The following is a 27,425-nucleotide window of genomic DNA, read 5'->3' on the forward strand; positions in this document are numbered from 1 at the left end:
TGAGTCCCTTCTTTTTCTACTATGAATCCGAAAGAAAAGCAGACAAAGGGTGATTGAAAACATGAGCATTTTTGAATTTTTTGTAACATATAAAAATAATAAATCAATGAGATTGAGATTGGGAAGGCATGCCTGGTACCATAAAGGCTGTTCATTGAATTAAAACATTTTGATAACATAATTGGCATTACTTCCATAATCCATTGACATTGCCTAGGATTACATTCCCTATCCATACAGTTTCAACAGTCATGAAATGTTTGGGTTTGTTGTTGTTGTTGTTTAAAAAAAGAAAACTTTACACTGTACATCACAAAGCTTTTCAATTAGAACACAAACTTTATGTTCAACATGCCACTAAAATGCAGTTCCTACTCAATCACTGCCAGGCAAATCACACTGAAAAGAAAAGGGTTATAAAGAGGAAGCAGAAAGAGAATCAGCTTAGATGCCTGGTTCAATAACTGCTCTGAAATGTTTTTGTCAAAAAGCGAACCTCTCTCTGTGAGAGAAGAGAAGTTCGCACTGTCCCCTTCCCTCCATCCCAGCAGCTTTAGATGTCCCCTCATTAGAGCAGAACAAGATGGCTGCCTCATAAACAAAGGGAGGAGGTAGGGTGAATGGAAGAAGGAAGGGGACACCAGGTCATTGCAGAGCTCCAAAGTTAATATACACTGTATGAAAATAAAGGCGAACATTTGTCACCCTGTACAAACACACTAAAAAAAAAAAAGTTGCCTTGTTGTGACCTTCTATCTTCTGCCTTATATCAGAAGACAGTAAATCTATTTAAGAGTCACCCAGCTCAGCGGAGAAAAGAGGAGACACCAGTTCGCCAACACCAACAAGAATTCACCACACCTCATGCATTCTTTTAACCTCAAGACACACCTCAGTCATCTCAAACAAAATAATTCAACCTAAAAATATTTGTTCCTTATGACAGTTTGTCTGATTTGGCTCTCTATGTTTTTCTTTCCATGGCAGACACGCAAAAAGTAAAAGCAAACCAACTACCGCTCACCTGTACATGTATCAATGAAAAGCATTGCTCTGAAGCTTTAAGCTTTAAAAATGTAACTCAAAATAAACATTAAGTAATTCCGTAAACATAGAAACCTCAAGAGTTCCCACTGACAAAGCAGTGGATAGCAGATTTGGTATAGGGTAAGACTGAGCCCGGGGGAAGAGCAAATTGTTTGGTGTTCTGTGTTTATTTTAATAAACATATGAATGTGTATGCATGTGAGACACAAACTCTAAACAGAATGAAATGGGCTTTAACAGAATCTGTTAAACTTGTACTCAAATGGTGCCGTGTCAGTGAGGAGTGGAAAAGGCAGCATGTTTCCCTAAAATAAGTTTGCATGATTAATCAAACATAATAATAGTAAAGATAATGATAATTGTGATATATATATATACAAGAAGCAATGAAAAGTAAAAAATAGATGATCAACTAAAACAAGCACACAAGCATATACACGCATATGCACATGCATGAGCCTTATGCATGACATGCATGTGCATTCATTCTCTGGTTCTCACTCATACAACTAAAAAAAAAAGAATGTGAGCCAAATAAACTCTGGCAAAGGACAATACATAACATGCCATTTACCCACAGTTCATGAAACAAAACAACTGGGTGAAATCACACTAGATCAAAATGAAATACATGCAGACATCCACTGCTCTACTGTAGCATCACTCCTAGCAGACTACAAAAAAAAAATTAGAAAGAAAGGGAAGGAACGATAGAGGGAGAGGCCCTGATCCTGAGTCATAGCCACCTGCTCAAAAAGGAGTGACTGACTCCTGACACTTCAGGGCACAGGGTGCTTCCTTCAGTGGAAAGTCTTCTTCTAACCCATCTGTTTCCTGTAGTCCAAGGGAGGAGGAGGAGAGATGATCAGGGCTGCGGGTGCCATTTCACTGTAGTTCATTAAGCCCAATACAGGATGCACAACAACGAGTTTGGGATCTGTGCTAGCATACGTGGAGGTGGGGAGGAGGTATGTGTGCAGTGGGCTGACGATGGACCAGGAACTGCAAAGTGATGGGTAAGGGATGGGGGTCAGATCTTCTCTTCTGGGCTTATAGAGCCTGTGTCTTAAGCTCAATGGGTTCTCCCCTGGTCTCCTGCTGGACCTCAGCCTCTGGGGGCCGGGTGCCCTTCAGTGTGGCGATCCTCTCAGAGAGGCCTCGCATTCGGGGGAAAAGCATAAAGTCATACAGCAGAGCACCCAAGGCGGCGCCAATCATTGGGCCCACCCAGTACACCTGCCATTTTCAGAACAAAGTACAGAAGGTGTCAGTGATTCTAAATAAAAAGACACATCAGGCTTTGAGTGTTTAAAAAAAAAAAGTGATCATCTTACCCAGTGGTTGGCAAAATTTCTGACCAGGACAGCTGGAGCGAAGGACCTGGCTGGATTCATTCCTGCCCCAGTGTAGTACATCTAAGTCAAAACAGACAGAAAGAGTAGTTTAGGATTAAGACTGTAAATGCGCTCTGTGAATAATGTGACATGATATACTACTCAGATTTGAATTTTTTCAAATGTGTTTCCTTACCCCAAGAAGATGCCCAATGAGCACAGAAAAGCCAATGGCAAGAGCAGCGGAGCCCATGCGTCCGTTGCGCCTCTCATCGGTCACAGCAAAGATGCAGACAACAAGCTGCAGTGTAAGGAAGACTTCCATGGTGGTGGCCATGCCCATACTGACGCCTGGCTGCAGCTTTAAATGATACGATATTAAATATATTATATTAAGATCATTTTTTTCCTTTCTTTTAAGTGCACTAGATTTGTCAGATTTTAAAACTGTGAACATTGTAAAAGTCATTGATAAAACAACAGGATCACTCTGGTTACTCTCTGGTAAGAATTGACACTGAGCAGTCCAGTGACTGACAGGTAATCTTACCTTGTTGAGTGCCAGGTTTCCCCTCATGTTGCTGGGTGTGACGCCGTATAGCACGGCAGCACCAGCCAGTGCTCCAAGACATTGGGCTATGATGTAGAAGAAAGCACGGAACAGGGACATCTGAGAGCCAATCAGGTAGGCAAAGGTAACCGCTGGGTTGATGTGACCTCCACTGATGTGGCCGATGGACTGGATGAGGGTGGCAGCTGCCAGCCCAAAACAAAAGGCAACATGGAGGACATTATGGGCCCCGGTGGTCCAGCGGAGGGCTGCGCCCAGCCCAAAGAACACGAAGAACATGGTGCCGTAGAACTCGGCAAACACAGCCCGCCAGAAAGACATGGATCTGAACTCCCACATGATGTCAATAGGTCAAAAAAACAACCTCAAAGAAATGTATGGGGAAAAAAAACGTATCAACTAAAGGGAGATGCCAATTTTGCACAATAAAGACTGAGACCAAAAAACACAGTTAATGCAACAACACATTAGCTGCCCAACATGTAATTAATCTGCAAGTGAACTCGAATGCCTGTCATAGAAAGCTCCTGAGAGGAGCAACACGCCAGTCCCTGTGCATCGATGTGCCAACCCTGTTGGTTGTTAGAAGAAGAACATGGATAGAAAAAAGTTAAGCATGTTCTGCAGACATTTAGTCTCTTTACTAGAGCAGGAGGAGATCAGAGGCCTTTTTATAACGCCCCAGAACCAGGGTCGCCCCTCTGATCCCAGGGGAGGGGCCAGTGAAAAATACTGCGAATCAAAAACAAAAACCACTTAACCCTTCACCTGCTTCGACCTCTTTGTGTCTGCTCATGCCCACTCTGAATCTGGACTAATAGGTTGCAATTTTAAAAGGGTGAGAAGAAATCAATGCAGACCATGGCATTTACTAGAACTAAAAATATTTTTGGGAGCTCTTTTTATCTTTGACCTCATGCAGTCAGGTCCAGCAGAGAAGTAAATAAAGTTAATCACATTTCTCCTGGAGGTTCTCCAGCATGTCAGGGTTTAACTAGACTCCTCACCGTGGTTCATGGAGAGGTGAAGATCTAGTACCTGTATACCACCAGCAATAATTATGATACTGTTGCCCACGTAGTATAAATGTAATTAAAATATCAACCTTTCTCTTATTTCTTATGAGCATCTTTCAATGTCTCTCCTGAAATGTACAATCAATAGTTCACATTCATGCAAATCAAAATTGCAATCACCAAACACGAGCAACTTCTCAATTTCTCCGCTTGTGACCTGGATTGATACAAGCTCAGTTTGTGGCAGCAGAACTGATTAGGCTGGACTTTTGCATTGTGTATGCAGGATGTGTTTGGAGGCTCAGTGTCAGATAAAGCGGTGGAAAATCCATGGTTGGGGAGGGAGAAGGGAGGACAGGGCCTGGCATTGAGCTTCTTCACTGGACCATCATGCTGACCAGAGCAGCCAGTGGGGCAGCCACAGTCCTTTCAAAGGATTATGCTGACCTCACTGTTTTTTCCTGTATGCATAGAGACAAAACGCTGGCAGTAACAGTTTCTGCTGCTTTCTGTGATGTTTGTCTGACTACCACTGCTGAATCTATGGTTATCTATATAACCATGTAGCAGCAAGCACTCTGTATTATGTCATTTTGGAATGGCATCACAACGATTAACAACAATTAATTGGATTTATACGTAAAAACAGTAAATACGTTTGAACGTCTTTCAAATACTTAATATGATTTAGCACAACAACCTCACAACAGGCTGATGTGTTTCACCTCACATCCACATTTAAGTGAACATAATAAACCACCAAGAAGTAGTGATGATCCTGTTGTTTCTGATCCCAAAACATTTTTTAGTTTTCCAGTTGGTGCATCTCTATTGTCATGAGCATTATGTCCTTCTCACGACTCCCTCCATTGGTGGAAAGCCAGCTTTTGTGGGTTTAAGCCCAGTTTAGTTTTAGAGGGGAGGGTGTCAAAAAGGTGCTTGCATTGTATTTTTCTATTTACTATGTCCAGACTGCTGACACACACACACAACAGGCAACCTCTCAAAACTTCACAGAGGGGATAGTAAGAGTATTTTTACTCCCCAATTGCTTTAATTCCACTAAGTGCATGCCTTCATTTCCATTTTCGCTGCCCCATGCTTTCATAGAGGAGTGAGAGTTCAGTGCTCTGAAGCATTGGCACTACACAGTGGTTAAAGAGTCAAATTTTACATGGTCAACACATATGAAAGCTTAGTTTTCTTCATACTGGTCCTGAGGACACCATGTTCTTAACCGACTCAAACATAAGACATGAGTGGCAAAGTCCATCGTCATCATCCAAGCCACTATTATAAATTCTTCTGAAGCTAATGTGGGGCTTCACAACAGTCTGATTAGACACAATGAAAGGCTGCTAAAACCTCAGAGTTGCTGGACAAGTGATGTTGACCTCATCTCCCTCTAATGCTAAAATCGGTGTGAAATAGTTTCTTTGCATTACAGCTGAAGTAACACATCTTGCTTTTGATCATGTCATGTCTTATGGAAATTGGTTAAGGAAATAATTTACCATAGAATTTAAAGCTTTCTTTGAAAATTAAGAAAAAAAGTACATTTGTATTCAAGTGTGAAACCGTTTATTATAAATGTATATACCAACTCCCTCTGTATGAGACACATGAGCCAAGAGTTCAATGCATGTAGTCACATACTAAGTCAGTTGTAACCTGTTCTATTGAAACTGCATAGGGAAGAATATTTACACGCTAGGCACAATGACCAATAAATGCTATGTAAACTGGTATAGAGAAACAAAATAAATGTATCTAATCAATTTTATTTGTATATCCCAAATTTACAAATCACAATTTGCCACAAGCTGTTGCACAAGCATATCTGTTTATTTTAAATGATGTTGAAAAATGATTTTGTTAAATATTTGGAGATGTCGGCATACATTGAAAATCCATTTTAAGCAGAACTTCTTATTTTTTTTAAATCAACAAAAATTATAAGTGCCATTTACTTTACAAATATTAAAAGGGGTAAATCTGTCATTACAAAAATTGACTTTTTTGGAAAATAGGAATTTTCGTTTGTTTTTTTTCTTCCTAGAAATCACAATGCTCAATATTTAACCCGACACTGCAAAAAAGAGAGGTGTAAGACATCAGCACATCCCCATTACAGTCATTTAACTATGAACAATAACATTTTAATTTGAACAGAATTGTCCATGCAGAACAGCAAAGCACAGCAATTTATGTTGCTATGGATCTCTGCGCATGTCTGTATCCAACAGTCACTCCTCGTCATTCTCCCGAGGAGTTTTGCACTGAAACATCTGCAGAGAGAAAAAGTTTCTTCTCCAACTTTGTTGCATTTCATGACCAATCTCTCCTTTAAGCCAATTAATTATCACTTTGTTTACTACTGACACGGCTCTCGGGGCTTCTACTCAAGGTCGGGAATTTCTGGAACAGAGAAAATAAAAAATGTGATGTGTAAAAACAACATTAAATTCCTATCTACTCCTTTACAGATTCATAATATTTTGAATTTAAATTTATAATTTTATTATAATATAATAATTTTTGTGAAGTAAAGGTTACAAACACTGTCAAGTCTTAGTTAGGGGTTAAGTCACAGCAAGTCACCAGAGCAACTTGACTCTTCAAGTATTTGGAACTCTGGAAGAATCACAGATCACTATTCTTCCAAAAGGCAGTTCCCCATGTGGTGTTGAGATTTTTCTATCAGGAATGCCATCATATTATATATCTAGCATCTTTCCACATCATCGAGGTGACTTCATCACGCACTGATTCATCTGTATGTATCATGGCCATCTTCTCATCCAATGCAATCCAGGCACAACCAATTCAGGGATGTTGATAGGTACACGTCCTGCGTCTCTCACTGACGCATTAAGATCTAAAAGGACGCATCAAACTCACTCCACACATCCCACTAACACATTTTTCCAATAATGCAGTTGAGTTTCCTCAGCATACATTTCATCGTGGCGGCCAGTGGAACATGAAAGAAGATGGAATAAGTGGTGAAAAATTATATTATACTCAGGGCAGTAGACTACACTACACCACTTATTTACACCTGTGCTCAATCACACCTGTCCAAACTCAGAAAAGTGACCGGTCACCTGGGACTGGGGACTCACCCCATTGAAATCCTATCAACGTCATTGCTGATTACTAACTTTAAAACAGATCATTTATGACAGTACTTACATTCATCATCACTGTCTGCAGAATAATGCTGCAAAACAAAGCAAGAGTAATGATTACTATTTTTCCTTAACCTGTCAAAATTCAAAACAATATAATGTGTCATATCATATCAGCTTAAAGAAATACAGTATGAAAAGCCATACCTCATCTAAATCACACATCTCATCCCCTTCCATACTGTTCATCATCTAGAAAACGCAAGAGACACCATTCAACTTGTCAGCTCATCGGTACATCTGGATTACTAACACTTGAAACCCTGGGCATAGTTCATGTTTACCTCTGAGAATTTGTCATATTTTGACATGTCCTCATCCGAGTCCTCTTCCCAGTCTTTCCAATTATTGAAATCCAAACTCAGCCAGTTGCACTGAAGGGTGAAAGATTGAAGGATGTAGGCAAGACAATATTAGAACATGTAAACTTTGCAGGCTGTTTTGTTTAAACTTGACATTTACCTGCTGTACAACCAGTTAACACACATTTCTTTGTACAAAGGATTTTCATGATTTTAATCACATTCACCCGGTCAAACAAATGTATTAATAAATCAAACGATGCAATATTCACATTAGGATTTCAGTTACTTTTGTCTTGTCTTTGGTAAGTCGTGGCCATGGTTTCCCAGCTTCTGCTTTTTGTAAACAGCACAATACAGATCTGTCAGTGCGTCTGTGTTTGGATTCCTGCAGGGAACAGAAACATTTTTTTTTTTAAAACAAATATTACACAAGGTACAACTTCAACAAAAGCAGCAATTGACAAACAAACATACTTTGGGGTCAATCTCGTCAAAGAGGTCCACTGCATTCTGGTGCTTGATGTTATCTGCTCCACTGACACAGCTGTAAAAAGTCAAAAGAATAGAAGTAGACCCATAAATTGGTTGGGCCTATATTTGCCAATTATTGATAATAAGCATTGGCAGATTATAATTAATTTATAAAAAATGTTTTTATCAAAAACTCTGTTTCTTTTTTGGATGACCTGATTTGTGTATTTAATATTTAGTTTATACATTATTTGTATTGAAAATACCATATATAATTGAACTGCAGTGCATATTAAAACGTAGATTGAGACAGACCAATTTGTGTTCTTCAATAACTTTTTACTAAAATAAAGCAATTAGACAACAATATCAGATGGAGGAAAAGGGACAACCGGCCTTGGCTATTTATTTATTAATGGCCAATTATTAAAAATTACGCATTTTTGTTCTCAGACACTTGATAAATATTGCTAACTTTGTATTTTTTATTTCTACTATACTAGGGGGGAATGGCTCTTTGTGTACAACTTAAATATCTGCTTAAGACTAATACTGTATGTACAAGATTATTGTACGCTTTGGATAAATGTGTCTGCTAAATGACATGTAATGTAATGTAATTATTATTATTTTTTTAAATTGCAACTCGACCGAAAATGGTTTATCGAACACATTTTCAAAGCACATGCAGTGCATGGCCCTATCTGTGAATAGGGAGACACCTTGTGGTCAGCAGGGAAAACTGTTGAAAAAATAATTTGCAGATGTATAGTCTGGATTTATTTCTTTTTTGTGGGAAACTGTAATCAGAAACACATTTTAGAAATGGCTTTTTAGATGTCTTAAAAACATGCGTGGGGATTTTATTATCATTATTGTTATTTAAAATACTAGGAAAGTAAGCCTTGTCAATTTAGCTTCAAGAATAGAAAAATGCTCCATTTCACTACAATTCAATACTTTATTCAAACACATTAATGCAACTTACCAAAACTCAAATTTTGATTTGTCAAAGTTCACTTGTACATCTTTACTGTCCTCCACACAGAACTCCACAAATACACAGTCCCTCCTGTCATACCACTTAGCTGAAGCGGGCTGCCTAATGACAAAGAGAAGAAAGGGAATTAAATAGCAACAGGACATGCACCTCCAGCAAAAACATTAAGAAGAATAAAAGGACCATGGATGAAAAATCTTCATAACAGAAAAGAAGATAGACATCTAACTAATTGACTCGATTAAGGATTTTTAATGCCAGTGAACTTTGAAAAACAGGCTGTTCCTTGGTTTACTGTATCTTTAAGTTCAGAGTTGCCATCCTAAATACATACAATCCAAGAACTGCAACACACAATGATGTGTCATAATTACCAAAAATGATTAATGGGGATATGGAATCATATGTTTTAATACCACAGTTCTCAAACGTTGGTACGTTTGCAAGCAAGGAAAATCAGAAATATATACCAGGGAGTGGAGCTGGGGAATTTCAACAGGAGTGTGTAGAAAATGAAACAATTTTTATGTAACCAACCATAATACCATAATAATAATACTAAATTCAATAATAAATACAGACCTTATCTCTCACTCCATCTCAATAGATTTCACTATACCAGTGACTGAAGAGTAAGTGAAGAAGAGGAGGCTGAGAGAGCAATTTATGTTATAGGGAAGAAATCTGCCACCAGTGAAAAGTCTGTAGCTGACTTTGTTTGCCAATGGTGTTACTTCAAGAGCTTAATATATTCTCTGGTGGTGTGGTATAAACCGTTTGAGTTCCAGAGTTTTAACATATACAACCATATACAAATGGGTCATAACATGTTCCATATAATGTCTCAGGCTCGATATTATAATGGTTGGTGTTGCATAAAAAATAGAGAATAGGTAACAGTTAGCTCATCAATCATTCTACACTACACAAATGTTTTTCAGGGGCGTTTGCTCTGATTCAAGTGATGTACGTTTTCCGGGCGGAGTGCATCTGAGGTCACGAAACATGACGACAAAAGCCTCGTCCATTCACACCAGGGTGGCAAGAGAGCCACCGGGATTCAGCTTTCAGGGTTTCCCCTTAAGACAAGCACCATTTATTGAGATAAAACATTACGATAATATGACCTGACGATAGACAGTGCACATACTACCATTAGAGTTGTGGCTTGTACTCATACACCACAGCAACCGTTCGAGTGTCACCATGAGAGGGAGCGCAACAAAACTACAATGACTAAGAATGTGTCGGTCGTTTGACACAACTGGGACACATACGATTTGTTGAACAAAAAACATTAACACTGATGAGCACGTCTTCGTTGGTGTTAGCTTTCGTTTGCTAAAGGGAAGCTAATCATGACACCATGCTTTTTCGATGCTAGCATAGCTTATTAGCAGTTATACCTACGCTAAATGCACATTATCGAAATGAGCAGGGGTGTCACCTCCGAGTGACGCCACATATTAACACGCTTAAAAATAATTAGCTGTGGTTGTATTAAAAGACGTACTGTTCCTTTAGTTTTGACGACCGCGTAAACGCTAAGGTTAACTCATGTGCTAGCTCAGCTTGCTAACTTTAGCATGCATACTAATCTATAATAGACTACCGCTTGAGCAATGACCGTTAAAGTAAATCCAGGACTTACATAGTTACTGTTTTATCAATGAGCTCCCCACTTCTGACCACAATACAGGTAACAGTTACTCAGCTATTATTTGATTTCTTTTTCTATAGCGTCTACGGCTGATGATCGTTTCCAACCACTGGATCCTAATATCGCGTGTTTTCGTCATTCTCTCGAATCGTGACAGCGTGACCATAGACACATATACGTAGACGCAGCACTGAGCGCTGAATCGTACGTCGACGTTGCCGCCATATTGGATGTGGCAGATCTGCCCGTAAACTAATAAAAGGAAATGGACTGAACTTCATAAAGCGCCTTTCTACAAATCGTTGATGAACCTAACATATATATGTTCATCAATGTGAATATAAAAACGATTAATCAAAATCATTTAAATGTAAAGGTCAGTGCTCTTCATTCAGAAAACCCTCATGTCACATCTACATTTCAGGATCTGGTATTATAGACACAGATTAAATGTTAAATATAAATATTTCAATATTTATCATCACAATAACAGTGTTACACACATTAGTAGCTGTAAACACTCACCATTAGAAAAATACATACGTTGGTTTGGTGCTTATTTGTTTCCCAGATTAGTGTGTGTGTGTGTGAATGGGTGAATAAGAGGCATTAACTTAAAGCACTTTGTAGAAAGGCGCTTTATGAAGTTCAGTCCATTTCCTTTTATTAGTTTACGGGCAGATCTGCCACATCCAATATGGACGACGCACTGATGTAAGGCAGCAACGGACCAACCTGCTCAATGAGGCGTCTTCGTATATATGTTTATGAGCGTGACCACAACGTCACTGAAAAGTATGAAACAGTATTCATATTAAAGTATTCTTTTATTGATTTGGAATATTGCTTTAGTTTAATGTGTTATATGGGGGTAATTAAAAAAGGATTGTTTTCTCTTGGGTTTTTTTTGTGGAAAGAGTAGGAAAATATTCCACTCAAGTAAAAGTACCACTATTTTGATAAAATTTTACTCAAGTACAAGTAAAAGCACTGGTCTAAAAATGTACTCAAGTTAAAAATTTTGAGTAAAAGTTACATTGTTACTTTTTTAACAAGGTTGGGGTTCTTTCTTGTGTCATGCAAAAAGGACAAGGGGGCACAAATCGCACATTCATTGTTTTGGCAAACCTTTACAAATTAAAGTGCTGACAAAATAATATGTAAACACATAATGTTTAATGTTCAAATAGGTCAAAGGTCACAAATGCTTTCACTTTCTCAGTCACTCAGGGACCTTAATTAGCGCAAATTCACCTGTCCACATCATTCACCTGTCCTCATCATTTACTGTTAGTTTCCAGTGTGTGAATTTTAATTTTTTTTAAATTCAGGCCAATATTTTTACTCAGTAATGGGTGTGATTTAAGACATAGCGAAGTACAGTACTTCCAAAAACATACTAAAGTAAAAGTAAAATTACCACACAAAAAATCTACTCAATTAGTAACATGAGCAAATGTAATTCATAACTTTCCATCTCTAACACCCACCACTAAAAACTTAATTTTGAAACATAGAAAGGACAGATGAATCCAAAAGCCATTACGACTATGAATGTGTAACTACATTACATGCACAATACTCTCTTTTCTGTTGTTTGGAGCGTTGAGCTTAAGAGTAAAAAGTACTTCAACTTAATGGTGTCCTGTGGATTTATGTGTATTGTACTGAGCTAACCACCCTGTATATTCACTAGGTCTTTATTATATGGATTTCTGTTCTCTGTCAAAATGTGCAGTGGTATTATGTTATGATAAGACAGGTAATGCAAAAAGAAGACATTCAAGTGGCAGGAAATGGCATGAAAATATACTAGGAAGGAACATAATAAGACTCAGGCTGTTGTCACTAAGAGCAATGTCAATCTGTTGGACGGCTTTGTATATATGTGTATAATGAGGCTTGACAGCATGATCATCAAATGACTGGGGATGTTCACAGTGGATTGAGCCATAAATGACACAGGATTCTTGTTTATGTAGAATAATAATACTAGGCTGCTTTTGCACGTGTAGGAAGGATATACTTTAGAAATGCCTGGATATACAGCATATTAGGTTAAAACTACTCCAGCCTTGTTCACTTCACCCTGGACATTTGTCTTTCTCAGAAAAGGAGGGATGAAGAATGATGCACTGCAGATGCAGGACTGAAGTGGGAGGGTTATTTTTTATTTTTTTAATTAGAGCACTACTGTCTCTGGGGGAGGGGAAGATAGTTAGGGGAGTGTTTGAAGTTAGAATTTGTTCTACTGCCAGAAAAAAATATGATCGGATATATAATAATCTAAATGGGTCCAACTTACACAACATAATATTTTGTTTTGCTATGGCCAAGGTAATTGACAAAAATGCTGGATGAGTCAGATGCAGGGTTCTGGGTAGAGGGTAACTGAGGGAGTTTTGACAAAAAAAACTCAGGGAAGCAGACGATTTATAAATAACTACACAACATTCATTTTTTTAATAAAAAACTGTTTAATTCAGTAACTTTTTCCTGTGTGATGTTGCCGGCCTAATGAGCTCTGCTCGCAGAGTTGACCAAAAGTCTATAGATCCAGACAGTCCAGGGCAATTATCACATCAGCAAATCCTAAATATAAACTAAAACCCAAAACAGACTTGGAATGATATCATACCATGGTAAGCTTCACTGTAGTCTGCAAAGGGCCTTTCTCATGTCAGAAATGTCTATTTTAGGAAAAGTGGAAAAACCTATAAATGAATTCAAATTATACTTCACTGGCAAAAATTGAAATTGTTATTGTTGTTAATTTATAAGCTGTTGAGACATGTTGTTTTTAGTTGCTTGGTGGTGCAGTAACTTAATTCAAAAAACAGATGTGTCTTCTGTCGTTGCACTTTTTGATGCAGCCACTGTGTCATGTTTGTGTAAAACCCGGGTTCACGGCCCTGACATGCAGACACTGCCCATTTTTACAACCAGACTGATTCTGCCATTGCCCATGACACTGCCCATTCTGGTTGTTTACTAATTTGTTGGGCCATTTCAATGTCTGAGTCATCCTCTGGAATGCTGCATAACTGCCAATGGCATACTGCATACCAAAATAACTAACTAGTCAAGTTGCCTGTTATACATTCAGTTTCCAGCACTGACAAAGCAAAAACTCAGAAATTTATGATTTATCGAGTCAAATTATCACATACTTATAGATGAATGGTTATCATGTTTTTTTGGGGAGGCATCAGAATTTTTGAAGGTAAAGACTTAGTTTTACAATTTTGTTTAGGTTAGGCATGTCGCTGAGATTGTTAAGGGGCAAATGGTTATGGTTGGAGTTAGTTGCAGAGACAAGTGTGTACGTGTGTGGTTAGGGTTATTTTGTGTACTGATAGGTGTGTAACTGTTGTTATCAACAACATTATCACAAGCAGTGGTGTGCACAGACGTTGGTTAGGGCAGGGGCAGAAATGTACCGGTGGAGCAAGCGCCACTAGTATATAATTTCCCACATTCTCACACACTGAGTATACCTATACAGGGACATCCTTTACAGCACAGCATCACTTTCTATCACAGAGATGGACATTTTTTATTCATCACTGAATATAATTTGCTCGAAGGACACCCTTTGGGTCATTGTCATGTAGGAACAGTAGGGAACTCCATACAGCACCCTTTATGATTGGAACGACGCCCAAAGGAAACAAAGTTGCAAGGACACCACATCACCTTTCTCCACTAGAAAGACACTCCTAGTCGCTGCAAACGAGCTGATTGAAACATCTCCTCATTGAGGCTCTCATTAGCCACGCTGTTTCAGACCAAAATCACACCCCCAGAAAGCAGACTTGTGATTGGCCAGCCAACGAGTGCTTTCTCACTGTCCTGTGATTGGCCAGGTACCTGGAAGTGGCGTGATTAGCACGTGAGCTCTCAGATACGCAGCTCCCCCTCTGGCACGGTGGATCCTCTGCATCTCAACAGCTACAACGAGCAGGTGGTGAGGTTTACTGATGACATCATCAGCAAACGGAAGTGCCTTTCCGCGTTGCAGAGTCCAGGAAAACAATAAAACCCTATTTTCTCAGCAGTGGCTGAACTGTTTGTTCTGAAACTTTAGGGTTTCATAAACGAGGTAATGACGCAGATACACACACAAAAACAGCTTCCGATCTATGTCGCAGCACTCTGCCAATCAGAGACCAGCAGTCTGACCACGTCACTCATTGTACCACCTCAGCTCACTTGGAACCTCGTACTGGAAACGGACACACACACCTGTACACGCCACTGTACTGTTGTTACAACATTGTTAAGATGATGTACACAAGCAAAAACAAACAAACAAACAAAACCCTTGTAATTGTAGGTATTATCAAATAAAGCACTGTACACAGCCAGGAGTGAATTACAGTAAGACAGTTTCATTTATGGGTGTTTTCTCGGTGACGTACATGGTGGACTCCTGAGGTGTTACCATTAAAACTGTTAATCACTTTAAACACAAAACGACCCAAAAGCCACCACTCGTCAGCCAATGGTGTCAGCTCAGTGACGAACTTCCTGGTCACGTTTTCCCTTAAGTCCCAGTCCTCCTGTTCTTGGTGTGCGTTTGCAGCAGCAGCCAACGGGGAGGAGGAGGAAGAGGAGGAGGAGGACACGGCGTGAAAGCGGAGAAGACACAGACTGACTGAAGACTGCAAATGAGAGGAAGGAGCGTGTTTCCTGGCCGCATTCAGCCGCTATCACATTCACCATGAAGCGTGGTTGCCGGAGCCAGATAAGAAGAAGAGGAGCGACGATATTTTTCTCCCCGCCGTGTTGCGTCTAGCCCCAAGGACGTACGAGGAAAGCAAACACAGGCGAGACTTGGGGGACGAGGTGCGGGATTTAGATGGCTTATGTTAGCCGGGCCGGGAACCTGAAGAGATATGAGCTGGAAATACGTTTATATATCATGTCTTGACTAGAAAGGACTAACGATCAGTGGGTTAACAACACCAGCAAGTCAGAAATAAAGGCCTGCTCATGTGATGGGGCTCTGACTGTGCTCCTCTTCTTCTCCTTTCATCCAGCCCCGGAAACCTCCTCCCTGACAGACAGTGACGAGCTACGGCTTAAGGGTGAGGTATCCAAGTGATGATGATGATGATGACGACGAGGAAAAGCTCTTATTTTAGTGTTGACACGACATTTATCAATGGCTAAGCCACTGTTGTGAAATGGCTGCTGCAGTGGAGCATGGCTGAGTGTGGCTGTAAGATAACGCTTGTTTGCTTCCTCCTCTCTCTCTCTCTCTCTCTCTGTCTCTCTGTGTGTTCAACAGGACGCCTCATTCGCATTTGAAGGGATTTATGGGATCGCAAGGTAAAAGTCCATCGCAGTGACGTGTCACTCGTGTTTTCACGCGTCTGGTGTCAGCGTGGTGGGCTTTCATGTTTGTCCGCCTTTGATGGGGCAGTTACAGTGTCCTTTGTTTACAGTGAGAATTTCTGAACAGCTGATTCGTCCTGAGCACGGACACGCTGCAGAGCCTCTGATCACACAGATACCAGGTTTTATTTTGTTTTGCAAAGGTGAACACTGCCAACAAAACAACCAAACTCTTTTATTTATTTATGTATTTATTTGCCTGGCTGGTTGGACTATATATAAAATGCACTGATCAGCCACAACATTAAAACCACTTATCTGTTATAATGTTGTGTGTCTGACTGGTGACCTGGCAAATGTAGTTTCTGTTTAATTAGGTCAACATGTACTTAGTTAATGGCAAAGGCTACAATTTACAATGCTAATTTAAAAATGCTGAACAATTAAAGTAGTATAAAATAGATGAGAATAATAATAATGATATTTTGATGGTGTCATGTTGCAATGCTCCACCCCTTTTCAAATCTATAACACAGTATGTAACCCAAGCTTGACATAACTTATATATGTCAGAATAAACGCAATTAGATATTTTACCCAAATACCATTTTTTTTAAATCGATTATCTTCGAGGGGCACAAACCAATCATATCACTGCATTTTTAACCACAACTTGATAACCTCTCTTCTAACCCTTCTCATGAGATTGTGCTAAATGTGTGCTTTTTTTCTGCGTGATATTGATAAGTTACCAGCTGAGAACAATACTAATCCTAAAGCATTTCATTGAATATAAATTGCTTTGCTCGTGCTACAAACCTGTACACTACGCTGTGACACCACCGCCTTTGTTCACAGCTTAGAGGTGAGGTGTGCACAGATGTACACTGCCAACAGAACAACTAAAACGGATGTCATGTCGTGCAGAGCAGGGATAGTGATTACACTGGGCACAGGATGTTGAAGATGGAAACTGCTGGGCAGGAGGAAAAGAGGAAGACCACCGAGAAGGTTCATGGATGCTGTTAAGGAGGAAATGAAGACAATTGGTGTAACAGAAGAGGACACAAGGGAGAGGACAACATGGAGGCAGAAGATCCGCTGTAGCGACCCCTAAAGGGAGAAGCTGAAATAGAAGGATTTGCTTGGCTGGTTAGGCTGTATAGAAAACACGTGCCACTCACCGGCTTCTTCTATAGATACATCTGTAACTAAATATCTAATCGGTTCATCGCATGGCAGCAACTCAGTACATTTAGGCATGTAGTTATAGTCAAGCCGACCTGCTTGAAGTTCAAACTTTCAAGTTCAAACGGAAGAATGGTGATTTTAGTGACTTTGAGTGTGGCCCGGTCGTTGGTGCCAGATGGGTGGGTCTGAATATTTCAGAAGCCACTGATCTAATGGAATTTCCACAGAATTATCCAAAAAAGGAAAAATATAAGCATGGGCGTTTCTCTGAGTGACAAAAATGCCAAAAGATCATCTCTAAATGCACACAGCACAACAAACAACGAAGCAGATGACTCACAACACCAGAAGACATTGCCCGACACTTTATTAGAAGCACAGTGACCAGTGAGGGTGATTTACAGGCTGTAGCATGAGCAAAGCAACTGAGAATACTTAAAAAAAAGCTATGGTCCAGTATTGTACTCAACCAGCAACAGGTGTTATTGTTTTATGCAGACATAAACAAGTTATATATGCAGAAAAATGTATGGTTTGTGTCTGTATTGCTTGTAAAATATCATCTGTAGAAAATGCTTTTTCTTTGGCGTCTTCCTCCACATTAGGGTCGCCACGGGGCTGGAGCCAGTCCCAGCTGACATAGGCCAAAATGCAGGGTACACAGAGACAAACAAACATTCACTCCTGCGTTCACTTTCCTATTCAGAGTGTCCAAAGAAAATGACTAAAAAGACGATAATGAAAACTGAAGATGTAGACGGAAATGACCTGAAACAATTATGTATGAATGGCGGGGGAGCAAAACAAGGAGATGCATGAATCTTTTACAACATTAACAGAGACATGTTATGGCTGATGGGTGTGAAAGTAAATCACCACAGCCACTAGAAGCAAAAACACTGTTGTGACAACGTCTACAGAAAAGAGAACATCAAATCCCACAATGCATTTGAAAATTGCAACGTATGATTCAATTTCAATTGCTTTTGTGAAAACGCCGCTAATGACTTGTGTGTATTTTGTCTGCAGTTTCCTCTGATGAGATGAGTGTGCGTGCTGGCCAGGGCAGTGATGAGGTGCTGGTTTCACAGGCGGTGTGGGATTACCTGGCTGCAGCTGGGCGGCCCTGGCTCATTGACTTCCAGCGCAAGCAGGGGATGAGCGCTGGTATTATTAGGCGAGGAGAACGAGGGGGCTGCTGTGCTGTGAGGCTGCAGCCAGTGGAAGGCTTCAGGACCGCTGGAGCAGGGGTGATGGATGCACCCATCTCCAGTGAGACACGAAAAGCCTTCATTGACTTATGCCGCTGTGCCCGCAAAGAAATGAGCAAACAGGAGGGGGGGCACAAGAGGAAGAGGGTTCTGTTGCCCTGTGTGGGCGTTCTGGAGGCAAACGGTGAGGGCAGTCTGCTCCAACCCCCACTTCCACAGCCTCGGCGCTCCCAGAGACAGCAGCAGAGGTTCAGGAAGCCTGCTGATGAGGAGGCCTGTGCCATGCTTCATGAAGCAGCGCAGAAGAAGGACATGGACTCCAGCTTGGCATCACACAGTGAAGCGGAGGACAACAATACGTGTTCAATCTGCATGGGGGACATAGTGGAGAAGACTACTTTGGAAAGGTGTGGCCATTCGTTCTGTCGCTCCTGTCTGGATCAAGCCTTTAAGGTGAAGAAAGCCTGTCCTGTGTGTCGATTAGTGTATGGCCAGTTGATCGGAAACCAGCCTGCCAATGGAACAATGATTGTAGAGAGAGATCCTGATCTGGAGATTCCTGGACACGAAGGCTATGGGTGTATCTGCATCATCTACAGCTTCCCACCAGGCCTACAGGCGGTGAGTGGATCAGGAGCATGTGCAGATGCATGTGTCACTCAGTGCATCTGTGGGTGTAATGAAATTCAGCTCGCACTTGTTTTAAAGTAATGCTAAATATTAGAAGAGTGATTTTAAATAATACAATTAAGCAAAATTTATCATTTTTATTTGTTAAATGTAATTGTTCAATCGTAAATTAAGGTAGTAGATGCAGATACATGACCAAATATTTTTTTATACAACCTTTATCCTCAGATTGCCAATTTCTCACATACAATCTTCCCTGTTTTACATGCAACACCTCACATCCAGTGCCAGAAAGAAAAACATTAATTTAGGCACAAATTCAGATCCAGTTGTAAACAAGATAATAATAATCTCTACAACTCCAAAAAGATCTAAACCTTCTTTCAGATTTTCAGTTATTTTATTTTATTTTATTTATTTATTTATTTAATTATTGAAGATTTATGTGATGAAAAATTAAAGGTTGGATGCTTGGACCTTAATGGAACATGGTGTTGTCCAAGTATATGTGAAAGTGCTTTAAGTACAGTAACCTGCTTGGCTAGTGGAGAATCGCCAGATCCATGAATCAATTGCCCTTTTATTATGCTTTACCTCCTTTGTATTTTAGTTAAGGGACCAACTGAATTATTTTTGGGACATAGGATTGTAGTTTACTAAAGCTTACATTAAAGGACCTTAATGGAACATGGTGTTGTCCAAGTTGCACTTCAGTGATTTATTACTGCACCTCCATGACCTTCTGTCTATTTTTTATTCTGAAAATGCTGCATCTCATAGTTCTCTTCTTTAGACTCTGTGCAGGATATGTAAACATCTTTGAACCTTTTTGTGTCCAATGTTTATGCAGCATCTGTTATGAAGGTAGTGGTCTTCTTCTTACTGATGCATTTCGTGGAATTACAGTAGTTGCAGTGTTTGCCCTACATTCATCAGCAACTGTGCACCTCCACTGTTAGATTAATAAGCACTGCTGCTAAAATTTCACACAATTATTGGAAGGATTGCTCCAAATAATCCCCCTATATGTTGCTCTGCAGCGGCCTTTTATTTCTACTCCTTATTTTTCCGTTTTTGGTCATTAAATAATTCCACAGATTTCAACATAGGAACTCCATTCAAACTTCAAAATGTCCAAGGCGTTATTCAGTCCATTTGGAATTTTGGAATATTTCTGCTACTTGCACACTTCAATGTAGAAATCCTTTTGTGTATACACTGAGTTAGTTAGTAGTTTCCATACCCAAGCTGAATTAACACCAGATAAAGTCATAATCTCCTGACCTGACTTTATCTGTAACATTGGTAGCATCAAAAGTTACCGCTCTCTTCTTTAGGGTGTTTCCAAAAGGGAAACTGCTGTATATAAATCAACATTGCCACACTACAGAATAAGAAGTACAGAAATAGTTCAACTTAAAAATACAGAGGGAACAGTTTTAATCACCCCCATTTTACTCCTTCATTGCCCACAGCCAGAACACCCAAACCCAGGCGTTCGGTACCCAGGAACAGACCGCATGGCCTACCTCCCTGACAGTCCTGAGGGGAACCGTGTGCTGGGTCTGCTGCGCCGGGCCTTTGAACAGCGCCTTATCTTCACCATTGGTACCTCCATGACTACGGGCATGCAAAATGTCATCACCTGGAATGACATTCACCATAAGACCTCAATATGGGGTGGGCCGCGCTGGTATGTATGGGTGTTTAGTTGGAGGTGAATGCTTGGGCTCAATGCTATGACTTGATGCTCTTGTCTTGATTTAATATTTATTTCTTCTGACAGTTTTGGCTACCCTGACCCCACCTACCTGGTACGAGTGACAGAGGAGCTCAGAGAAAAAGGCATCACAGCGGACTGACAGCATGAAAATGACAGACTCCTCCAGGACATTGAACGACTTTTTGAGTGTCCTTGTCCTTGTGGTGGACATGACTCGGCTCCAGGTTTATGCTCTGAGACTGCCCATCCATTAAAGGATGGCGGAAGACAAGGCCCTCAGCAGACAAGCGTCTAATGCTGCAGCAGAGCCCACATCACTCCACTAGTTGTTCCTCTGTTTGTTCACTTCACTTCACCGGGTTTGGTTTAACCCTGTGCTATATGTGGAAGAAAATAATTTGAGTGCAGTGCATTCTTGTATTACAAAATCCTCTGTCACTTTTTGCAATAGGACTGATATCTGATGCACTTATTTAAGAGCATTGTGAGGTGTTGGAATTAATACCTATTTAGGGAATCTAAGTTTAATGTTATCAGGACAGTTTATGTTATTAATGTTTATTTCTACTCTGGGGATTATGTTATTTCGTTCAAGCACACAGTCTTGGTTTTATCTCGCCAGAAATGTTTCTTAGGTAAGACTCTAATTTTATTGTTACTAATGACTTGTTGCAAGGATTAAATGGCAGAATAGAGCTGCTAGTATAGGAAAAAAAAAATCCCTTTTTTTCTGAATTTATTGCAATCTAAAGCACTCAAGAAGCACTTTGGTAAAGCAGTCTGGTTTCAGTGAAATGGGAGTCCTGGTTTTTGCTTCCTCTGTGTGGAAAAGTGCTCGGTGCAAACAGGTTAATGCAGCCATCAGCTAACAGCTTGGCGACTACATGTTGATGTCACTCACTTGCAATTCCTCAATTGCGTAAGATCGTCACTTTGCTCCTTCATCGTCACTGAAATCCTAACAATGATGTTTCATCGCAGCACCTTCTCTCACATGTTTTAGGACTGCCCTTTTTTGCCATCGGTCACATCTGTTTTCTCAAGATGTCTCCCAGGTGTTAAGCCCATTACCTCAGTTGTCAGTAATGAGCTCATCCAATTACCAGATTTAAGACGATGTCAAATGTAAAGGGCATATAGACCATTTAAACCAAATCAAAGGCACAAAAGCTCTTAAAATATCTATGCCTCTGTCCCTGGGAAATTATGCCTGCTAATGTTCTCATTTAAAATGAGCTAACTGTATTTAATTTATCAATCTGAGTAGATAACCTGTGACACAATAATGGGAAAAATGCAGGAACAATTGATCTTATTTATGGTGGATGGGATACTGATTTTGTTGTGCCTTTCTCATATTCACTTTTGATAAAAATCGAGCATGATGTTACTAATGACTGGTACGCAGTTTGGGCACAGTTTGGTATTATTTGATAGGTAAAGCAGCGGTATGGACTTTCTGGCTTTGAGTACGAATACTACACTGTTCACGAGAATATGTATACTAATGTGTGTTTAAAATAGCTTCTCCTTCATAAACATTCTTGTAGTCCAAATGCTGAACACACCCTCAGACAGATAAAGCTGTATATGTGAAAGTGCTTTAAGTACAGTAACCTGCTTGGCTAGTGGAGAATGTCATTAATTTGACTCGCCAGATCCATGAATCAATTGCCCTTTTATTATGCTTTACCTCCTTTGTATTTTAGTTAAGGGACCAACTGAATTATTTTTGGGACATAGGATTGTAGTTTACTAAAGCTACTGTGCAAACATTTCTATGCATAACATGACTAAGGAGGAGCCAGGAGGATGGTTAGTCTGGAGATTCCACATATTACAAACTGATTGTTGAAGAAAAGTTGGAGTTTTGCTTTTCTAATTGTGTTCGTACTTTGTTGATATTCAGAATAATGTGCTTTACATTTTAATACTTGAATAAAAAGTTATGTTTGGCTTTGTGTTGAATATTCAGTATAGGCTTTATAGATGCACTGCAAGCATATTAAACTTGTGTCAGTTTGGAATGAGTTCAGGTTGTTCGCCTCATGAAGATTTGATCAACACCGTGATCGCTAAGCATCAGAGACTTTGGTAGCAACAAAATGTTGACTTCTGCTGAGAGACTTGGTGCCGTGAGGTTTGAAAAAGTTGAGAGCTTAAACCCAATTTTACCTTATTTTGTACCACAACTACATTCACAAAGCAGTCATGACATGGTTTTCATAGTGACTAGTTTTCATGGCTGTAATGTCCAGGTTTTTGATGTTCCATCACAAGTAAGTGTTCACTCTGGGCATCATAACAACCTTGGAGTTAAGATGTTTATAATGCAAAGCATGATGAGCTGGTCTGATTCTGGTTTGGGACCCCATAAATCATTTTTACAACCAAACGTACCCTCTGCTGTTAAGGGGTGTGAAATGAATGTCAAATGAAGATTAATTACTCAAATATTTATATTAACAACTTTACGAATGACTATGAGATGTGCCACCAATACACCACCACTGTTGACCATTGTAGTTTAAAGTTAAAAGAACAATTGGTATTTATGTTTAAAAGACAGATGTACTCCTATAAAGATGATGTTGCATTTTGCGTGTCATGAGCCAACAGACTGTAATATGAAATGTTTTGAGTGTGGGTCAAATCTTAATCTCCAAAGTAGCTTGTGACCAGCTGTCAAATACATAATGAAAGTAATGAAAGTATGAAAGTGCAATTATACTGTACATTCCTCATTGGAGCAACTCTTTCATTTAGGTTTATATGAAATGAGCATTTAATGTCTGTGACAGATTTCTACAAGATTTCTGCAACTATTTGCAACAGGGTTTTAAAATTGCAGAGGTCCTCAGCTGTTTCTCAGCCAAAGATCCTGTACAACAGACATGAACCAACACGTACAGCATGCTAACGAAGTGGCTGCTTAGTCTCTCTGGAGACAAACCAGCTGCGTTCAGTGTGAATGAGCATACAGTGATAATAGTCTTGATGGTGAAGGTGGTATGATGGGTCCAGTAAAAGCTTGAACTACAAGATAAAAAAAAAGAAAAATATTCCAGGGACCCTCTTCTGAATTTCCCTTGGAATATTTTGACGATCAATTGCTTGGCCGAGGTCTTGTGCAACAATATAATAAATTAAATTGTGGGTCAGGACTACAGAACAGGCCTGACCCACATGCGTGAACCTAAGACTAAATAAAGGTCAGGGTCAGGGGTAGATATAATATGTTTTTACATATCTCTATGTATATATATATACATAGAGATATGTATATGTACATATATATATATGAAGAGAGAGAGAGATACACATGTAAAACAACCACAGAAAGCTGCTGTTTTTCCCTGTCAACAAAGGACAAGGAAAACACTGGCATTGTTTAGGCCTACCTTGAAATAAACCACAGAACTTAGTAGATCTGAAGAGAAAAAGTGACCCACTTTGACATAAATAAAACAGTGTTTGTTTAGATGGTATGTAGTTCATGCTTGAGAAAAGCTGCATGTGTGTAGTATGTGGATGGAAAGACGGACAGGACTCCAAATGTGCACACAAGTTTGTCAGGTTTGTTTTAAATAGTGTAGATTGTACACATGTTTTGATTTTAGCAGGCCAAATATTACTTTTATTTCTAGGACTGAAGGACAACATTTAAATCAAATAATACGTCATGAACGATGTTGAGTGTGAGCAAAAACACACCGACAGGGGACGTACGACACAACTACTTTTCATGCGTACGCGGAAACAAGGAGGCGCTCTCGTCGTGACATCACAGAAAACATGGCAAAGGCAGAAATCGACACAAGTCCACAGCACTGCTCCGTCTGCCTGGACACAATTCAGGACGAGAAGACGCTCAAGTGTCTCCACTCTTTCTGCTCTCAGTGCATTGAGTCGGTTTTCAGGGTCAAGCCTGCGTGTCCAATATGCAACACCTACCACGGCGTTTACACGGGCACGCAGCCGGAGGGCACGATGACGGTGACGCGCAACTGGCAGTGTCTTCCTGGCTACGAGCACTGCGGATGTATGATCATCCTCTACAGTTTCCCAGCAGGAACACAAGGGGTGAGACATAACATAAACACAGCGTGTGTTTCATGTTGGATCTTTTTTTCACCAGAGAGCGCTGTCCCACCTCCTGCGTCCACGCGTGGACTCTGCATTAAATAAACCCCGTGACTCAGTGCAGCGTCACACAAACAGCATGTGCCATCTCAGGCATTTGTTACGGTGATGTTAAAGGCCAGCTTCGCGTTCACTGTTCCGCCGTGGGAATCCTGGGGCGTGGTGCGTCCCACTGTTGCCATAGAAACATGGGCATCATAGAGGACACGTTTTATTTATGTTTACACACAACTCTGATCGCCCAACCCTTTTTAAGTGTTACGTGATAGCAATGTGCCCATCACAATTATCCTGGTAATAATTGCGATAATTATATAAAAACATTACAATTATTTTATTGTGAGTGTTTTTTTTTATCACAATATGTGATGATATTGTGTATAGTCATAATTATTATACCCAGTATTAGTGATACAAACTTCTAAAGTGCTGGAGAGAGTAAGTCATAGACATAAACATTTGCATGATTTTTTGGTAAAAAATATAAATAAATTCCACCCCAGCAGAAAACAGACATTAAAATCAGCCTCTTGTGAAATTGTAATACACTTTCTTTAACTTCACAAGTTTAGTCAGCACTTCATAACTCCCCCTGTGCCAGCTCTCAAACTTGGGGATAGAAATAAGCTGTGGGCTGTGAAGCAGAGACGTGGAATATCCCATGTGTAAGGGGAGGAATAGATTCCTTTAAACATCAACAAATTCTGGATTGAAATGTCCTGCGGCCAGTTAAGAAAGTGAAAAGAAAAAAGACATTGGATATTGATACAGAGCCAACTTCAGAATCCAGCATCATTTTAAATATACGGTATGTGCCAGACAGTCCTATGAGTTATGCCAAAGGTTGAGTTGTTACAATGTTATATATGTTATATATTTTAATACAGAAAATAAAGATGATTATGTATGATATCACTGAAGACATCTTAGAATATATGAATTGTCTTTTGTGTGAGACCTCAGGAATACAGTGCAGTATCATTGCTTACACTGCCTCCCAGTGGCTGCAAGTCAGCCTTTGTACCAAATAGAACTGCAGACAGAAGGGTTTTGTTTTCATGTCTTTGTATTTGTTCATATGTATGCCATCGTTTTTGCCATCTAACAGCCTGAGCACCCAAATCCTGGAGCGAGGTACAACGGCACCTCTCGAACTGCCTACCTGCCAGCCTGTGAGGAGGGAGAGAAAGTCGTGAATCTGTTGAGAAAAGCCTTCGACCGGAGACTCGTCTTCACTATCGGTCAGTCTGCCACCACAGGCCTCAACAACGTTATCACCTGGAACGATATTCATCACAAGACCAACATGAAAGGTGGCCCACAATGGTATGAGTGGTCGATTGATTGTTGTTCCTAACGTCCAAAATATCATCAATATCATAAGCTGTCCTGGAAAAATATGATAAACTCTTTAAATACAATGGATTTCAAATCATTAACCATGTGAAATATCCCAGTTAAAAAATGTATTGGGTTGTGGTCAGACGTCTGACTGCACGAGTCTTTATTTGACATTTATGTCTGATTAGTAGAAAGTGAGCGCTGCACACACCGATGCTCGTAGTAAGTCACCTGCCAAGTGTGAAAACTGTCAATTTATCTTTGTAATTGTGCATATTCTTGCCTTTGTTTGATTTTTATATGTAAAGCATATTTTAGCACCATTTAAAAACCTATATAAACAAAATGTATTATTATTATGCGAGGAACAGACGATGAGATGTGCGATATGTCTGTCACAGTTATATGGATAAAAGATGGACAGACAGGTGTCCCTTGCATTTATAGACTGATGTATTCCTTTTTTTTTCCTGTTGAAAAGATACATTTCAGTTTCCTTTTTTTTAGGTTTCTTCTATTTATATGGTTTGTTTGTTGGAGCTAAAATCGGTGCCGCTCATGCATTTGGTTGATGGTTGTAGGTGTTTTACTGGACAAGAATAAAATTGGTGTGGTGGTGATGAAAGAGGAAAATCCAGAGGATACAAAGGGAATGAGATGAATGCTCTGGGAACCATGGATACCTGATGAAACTACATGACAGTTCATCCAGTAATTGTTGATTAGTCTGGACCAAAGTAGTGACCTGACTGGTGGACAGTCAGTCAGACAGACAGACAGACAGACAGACAGACAGTCAGTCATTCCTGATCCCCATGCTGCAAGTGTGGCTATTAATTGTAATTCAGAGACATGCAAGGCTCAATACAGAAGCTGAAAGGTTAATATCTGGTTGCTTGAATTGCGTCACACCCAAATCATGTCCCTTTTTTCCACATAGATAGTCTTCTTTGGAAGGAGGACATAAACCTTGTTTTTACTTCAGATGCATTAATCTAAAATAAGATAAGTTTGTTTGTTGCGGAGAAGCATTTACCACAGTTTTTGCTTGTGTTTCTTTATTCCAGTTTTGGATATCCAGATCCAGAATATTTGTCCAGGGTTCAAGAGGAGCTTCGTATTAAAGGAGTCACAGAGGACGACGAATGAATGAAGACATTGGCCAAATAGATTTAATAATGTGTATTGCAACACAGGCTACTCTTGCCTTTGCAGCAAGAAGACCTGAAACATGCAGATTTGGGGATTAGG

At 39.9% G+C, this 27,425-nt stretch overlaps 4 protein-coding genes across 7 annotated transcripts; 2 read left to right on the forward strand and 2 right to left on the reverse strand.

Annotated features, from left to right (window-relative positions):
- Positions 1–118: 118 nt before the first annotated feature.
- mipa (major intrinsic protein of lens fiber a) lies at positions 119–3,606 on the reverse strand. The gene is made up of 4 exons (XM_044037291.1): positions 2,932–3,606; positions 2,578–2,742; positions 2,382–2,462; positions 119–2,283 (listed from the first exon to the last, which is right to left on the reverse strand). Exons 1-4 carry the CDS (start codon positions 3,289–3,291, stop codon positions 2,098–2,100), a joined length of 792 nt encoding a protein of 263 aa, XP_043893226.1. The 5' UTR covers positions 3,292–3,606; the 3' UTR covers positions 119–2,097.
- A 2,127-nt stretch (positions 3,607–5,733) lies between these two features.
- Positions 5,734–10,754, reverse strand: ptges3a (prostaglandin E synthase 3a (cytosolic)). The gene is made up of 8 exons (XM_044037292.1): positions 10,587–10,754; positions 8,924–9,037; positions 7,939–8,008; positions 7,751–7,849; positions 7,444–7,533; positions 7,307–7,351; positions 7,164–7,191; positions 5,734–6,386 (listed from the first exon to the last, which is right to left on the reverse strand). Coding segments are annotated over exons 1-8 (450 nt in total). The 5' UTR covers positions 10,589–10,754; the 3' UTR covers positions 5,734–6,384.
- A 4,409-nt stretch (positions 10,755–15,163) lies between these two features.
- dtx3 (deltex E3 ubiquitin ligase 3) lies at positions 15,164–22,645 on the forward strand. 4 transcript variants are annotated; one of them, XM_044038804.1, is made up of 7 exons: positions 15,164–15,548; positions 15,638–15,685; positions 15,889–15,929; positions 16,046–16,138; positions 18,156–18,958; positions 20,443–20,660; positions 20,754–22,645. In XM_044038804.1, exons 3-7 carry the CDS (start codon positions 15,917–15,919, stop codon positions 20,827–20,829), a joined length of 1,203 nt encoding a protein of 400 aa, XP_043894739.1. In that variant the 5' UTR covers positions 15,164–15,548; positions 15,638–15,685; positions 15,889–15,916; the 3' UTR covers positions 20,830–22,645. The 4 variants fall into 4 exon arrangements, with proteins under 4 accessions (XP_043894739.1, XP_043894738.1, XP_043894740.1 ...); XM_044038803.1 differs by having other exon boundaries at positions 15,164–15,685; XM_044038805.1 differs by lacking the exon at positions 16,046–16,138 and having other exon boundaries at positions 15,164–15,685.
- Positions 22,646–24,456: 1,811 nt separating this feature from the next.
- Positions 24,457–27,425, forward strand: LOC122776635 (probable E3 ubiquitin-protein ligase DTX3). The gene is made up of 3 exons (XM_044037261.1): positions 24,457–24,773; positions 25,942–26,159; positions 27,242–27,425. Exons 1-3 carry the CDS (start codon positions 24,486–24,488, stop codon positions 27,321–27,323), a joined length of 588 nt encoding a protein of 195 aa, XP_043893196.1. The 5' UTR covers positions 24,457–24,485; the 3' UTR covers positions 27,324–27,425.

The sequence above is a fragment of the Solea senegalensis genome, linkage group LG11 (genome assembly GCF_019176455.1).
Source record: "Solea senegalensis isolate Sse05_10M linkage group LG11, IFAPA_SoseM_1, whole genome shotgun sequence".
Lineage (NCBI taxonomy): Eukaryota > Metazoa > Chordata > Actinopteri > Pleuronectiformes > Soleidae > Solea > Solea senegalensis.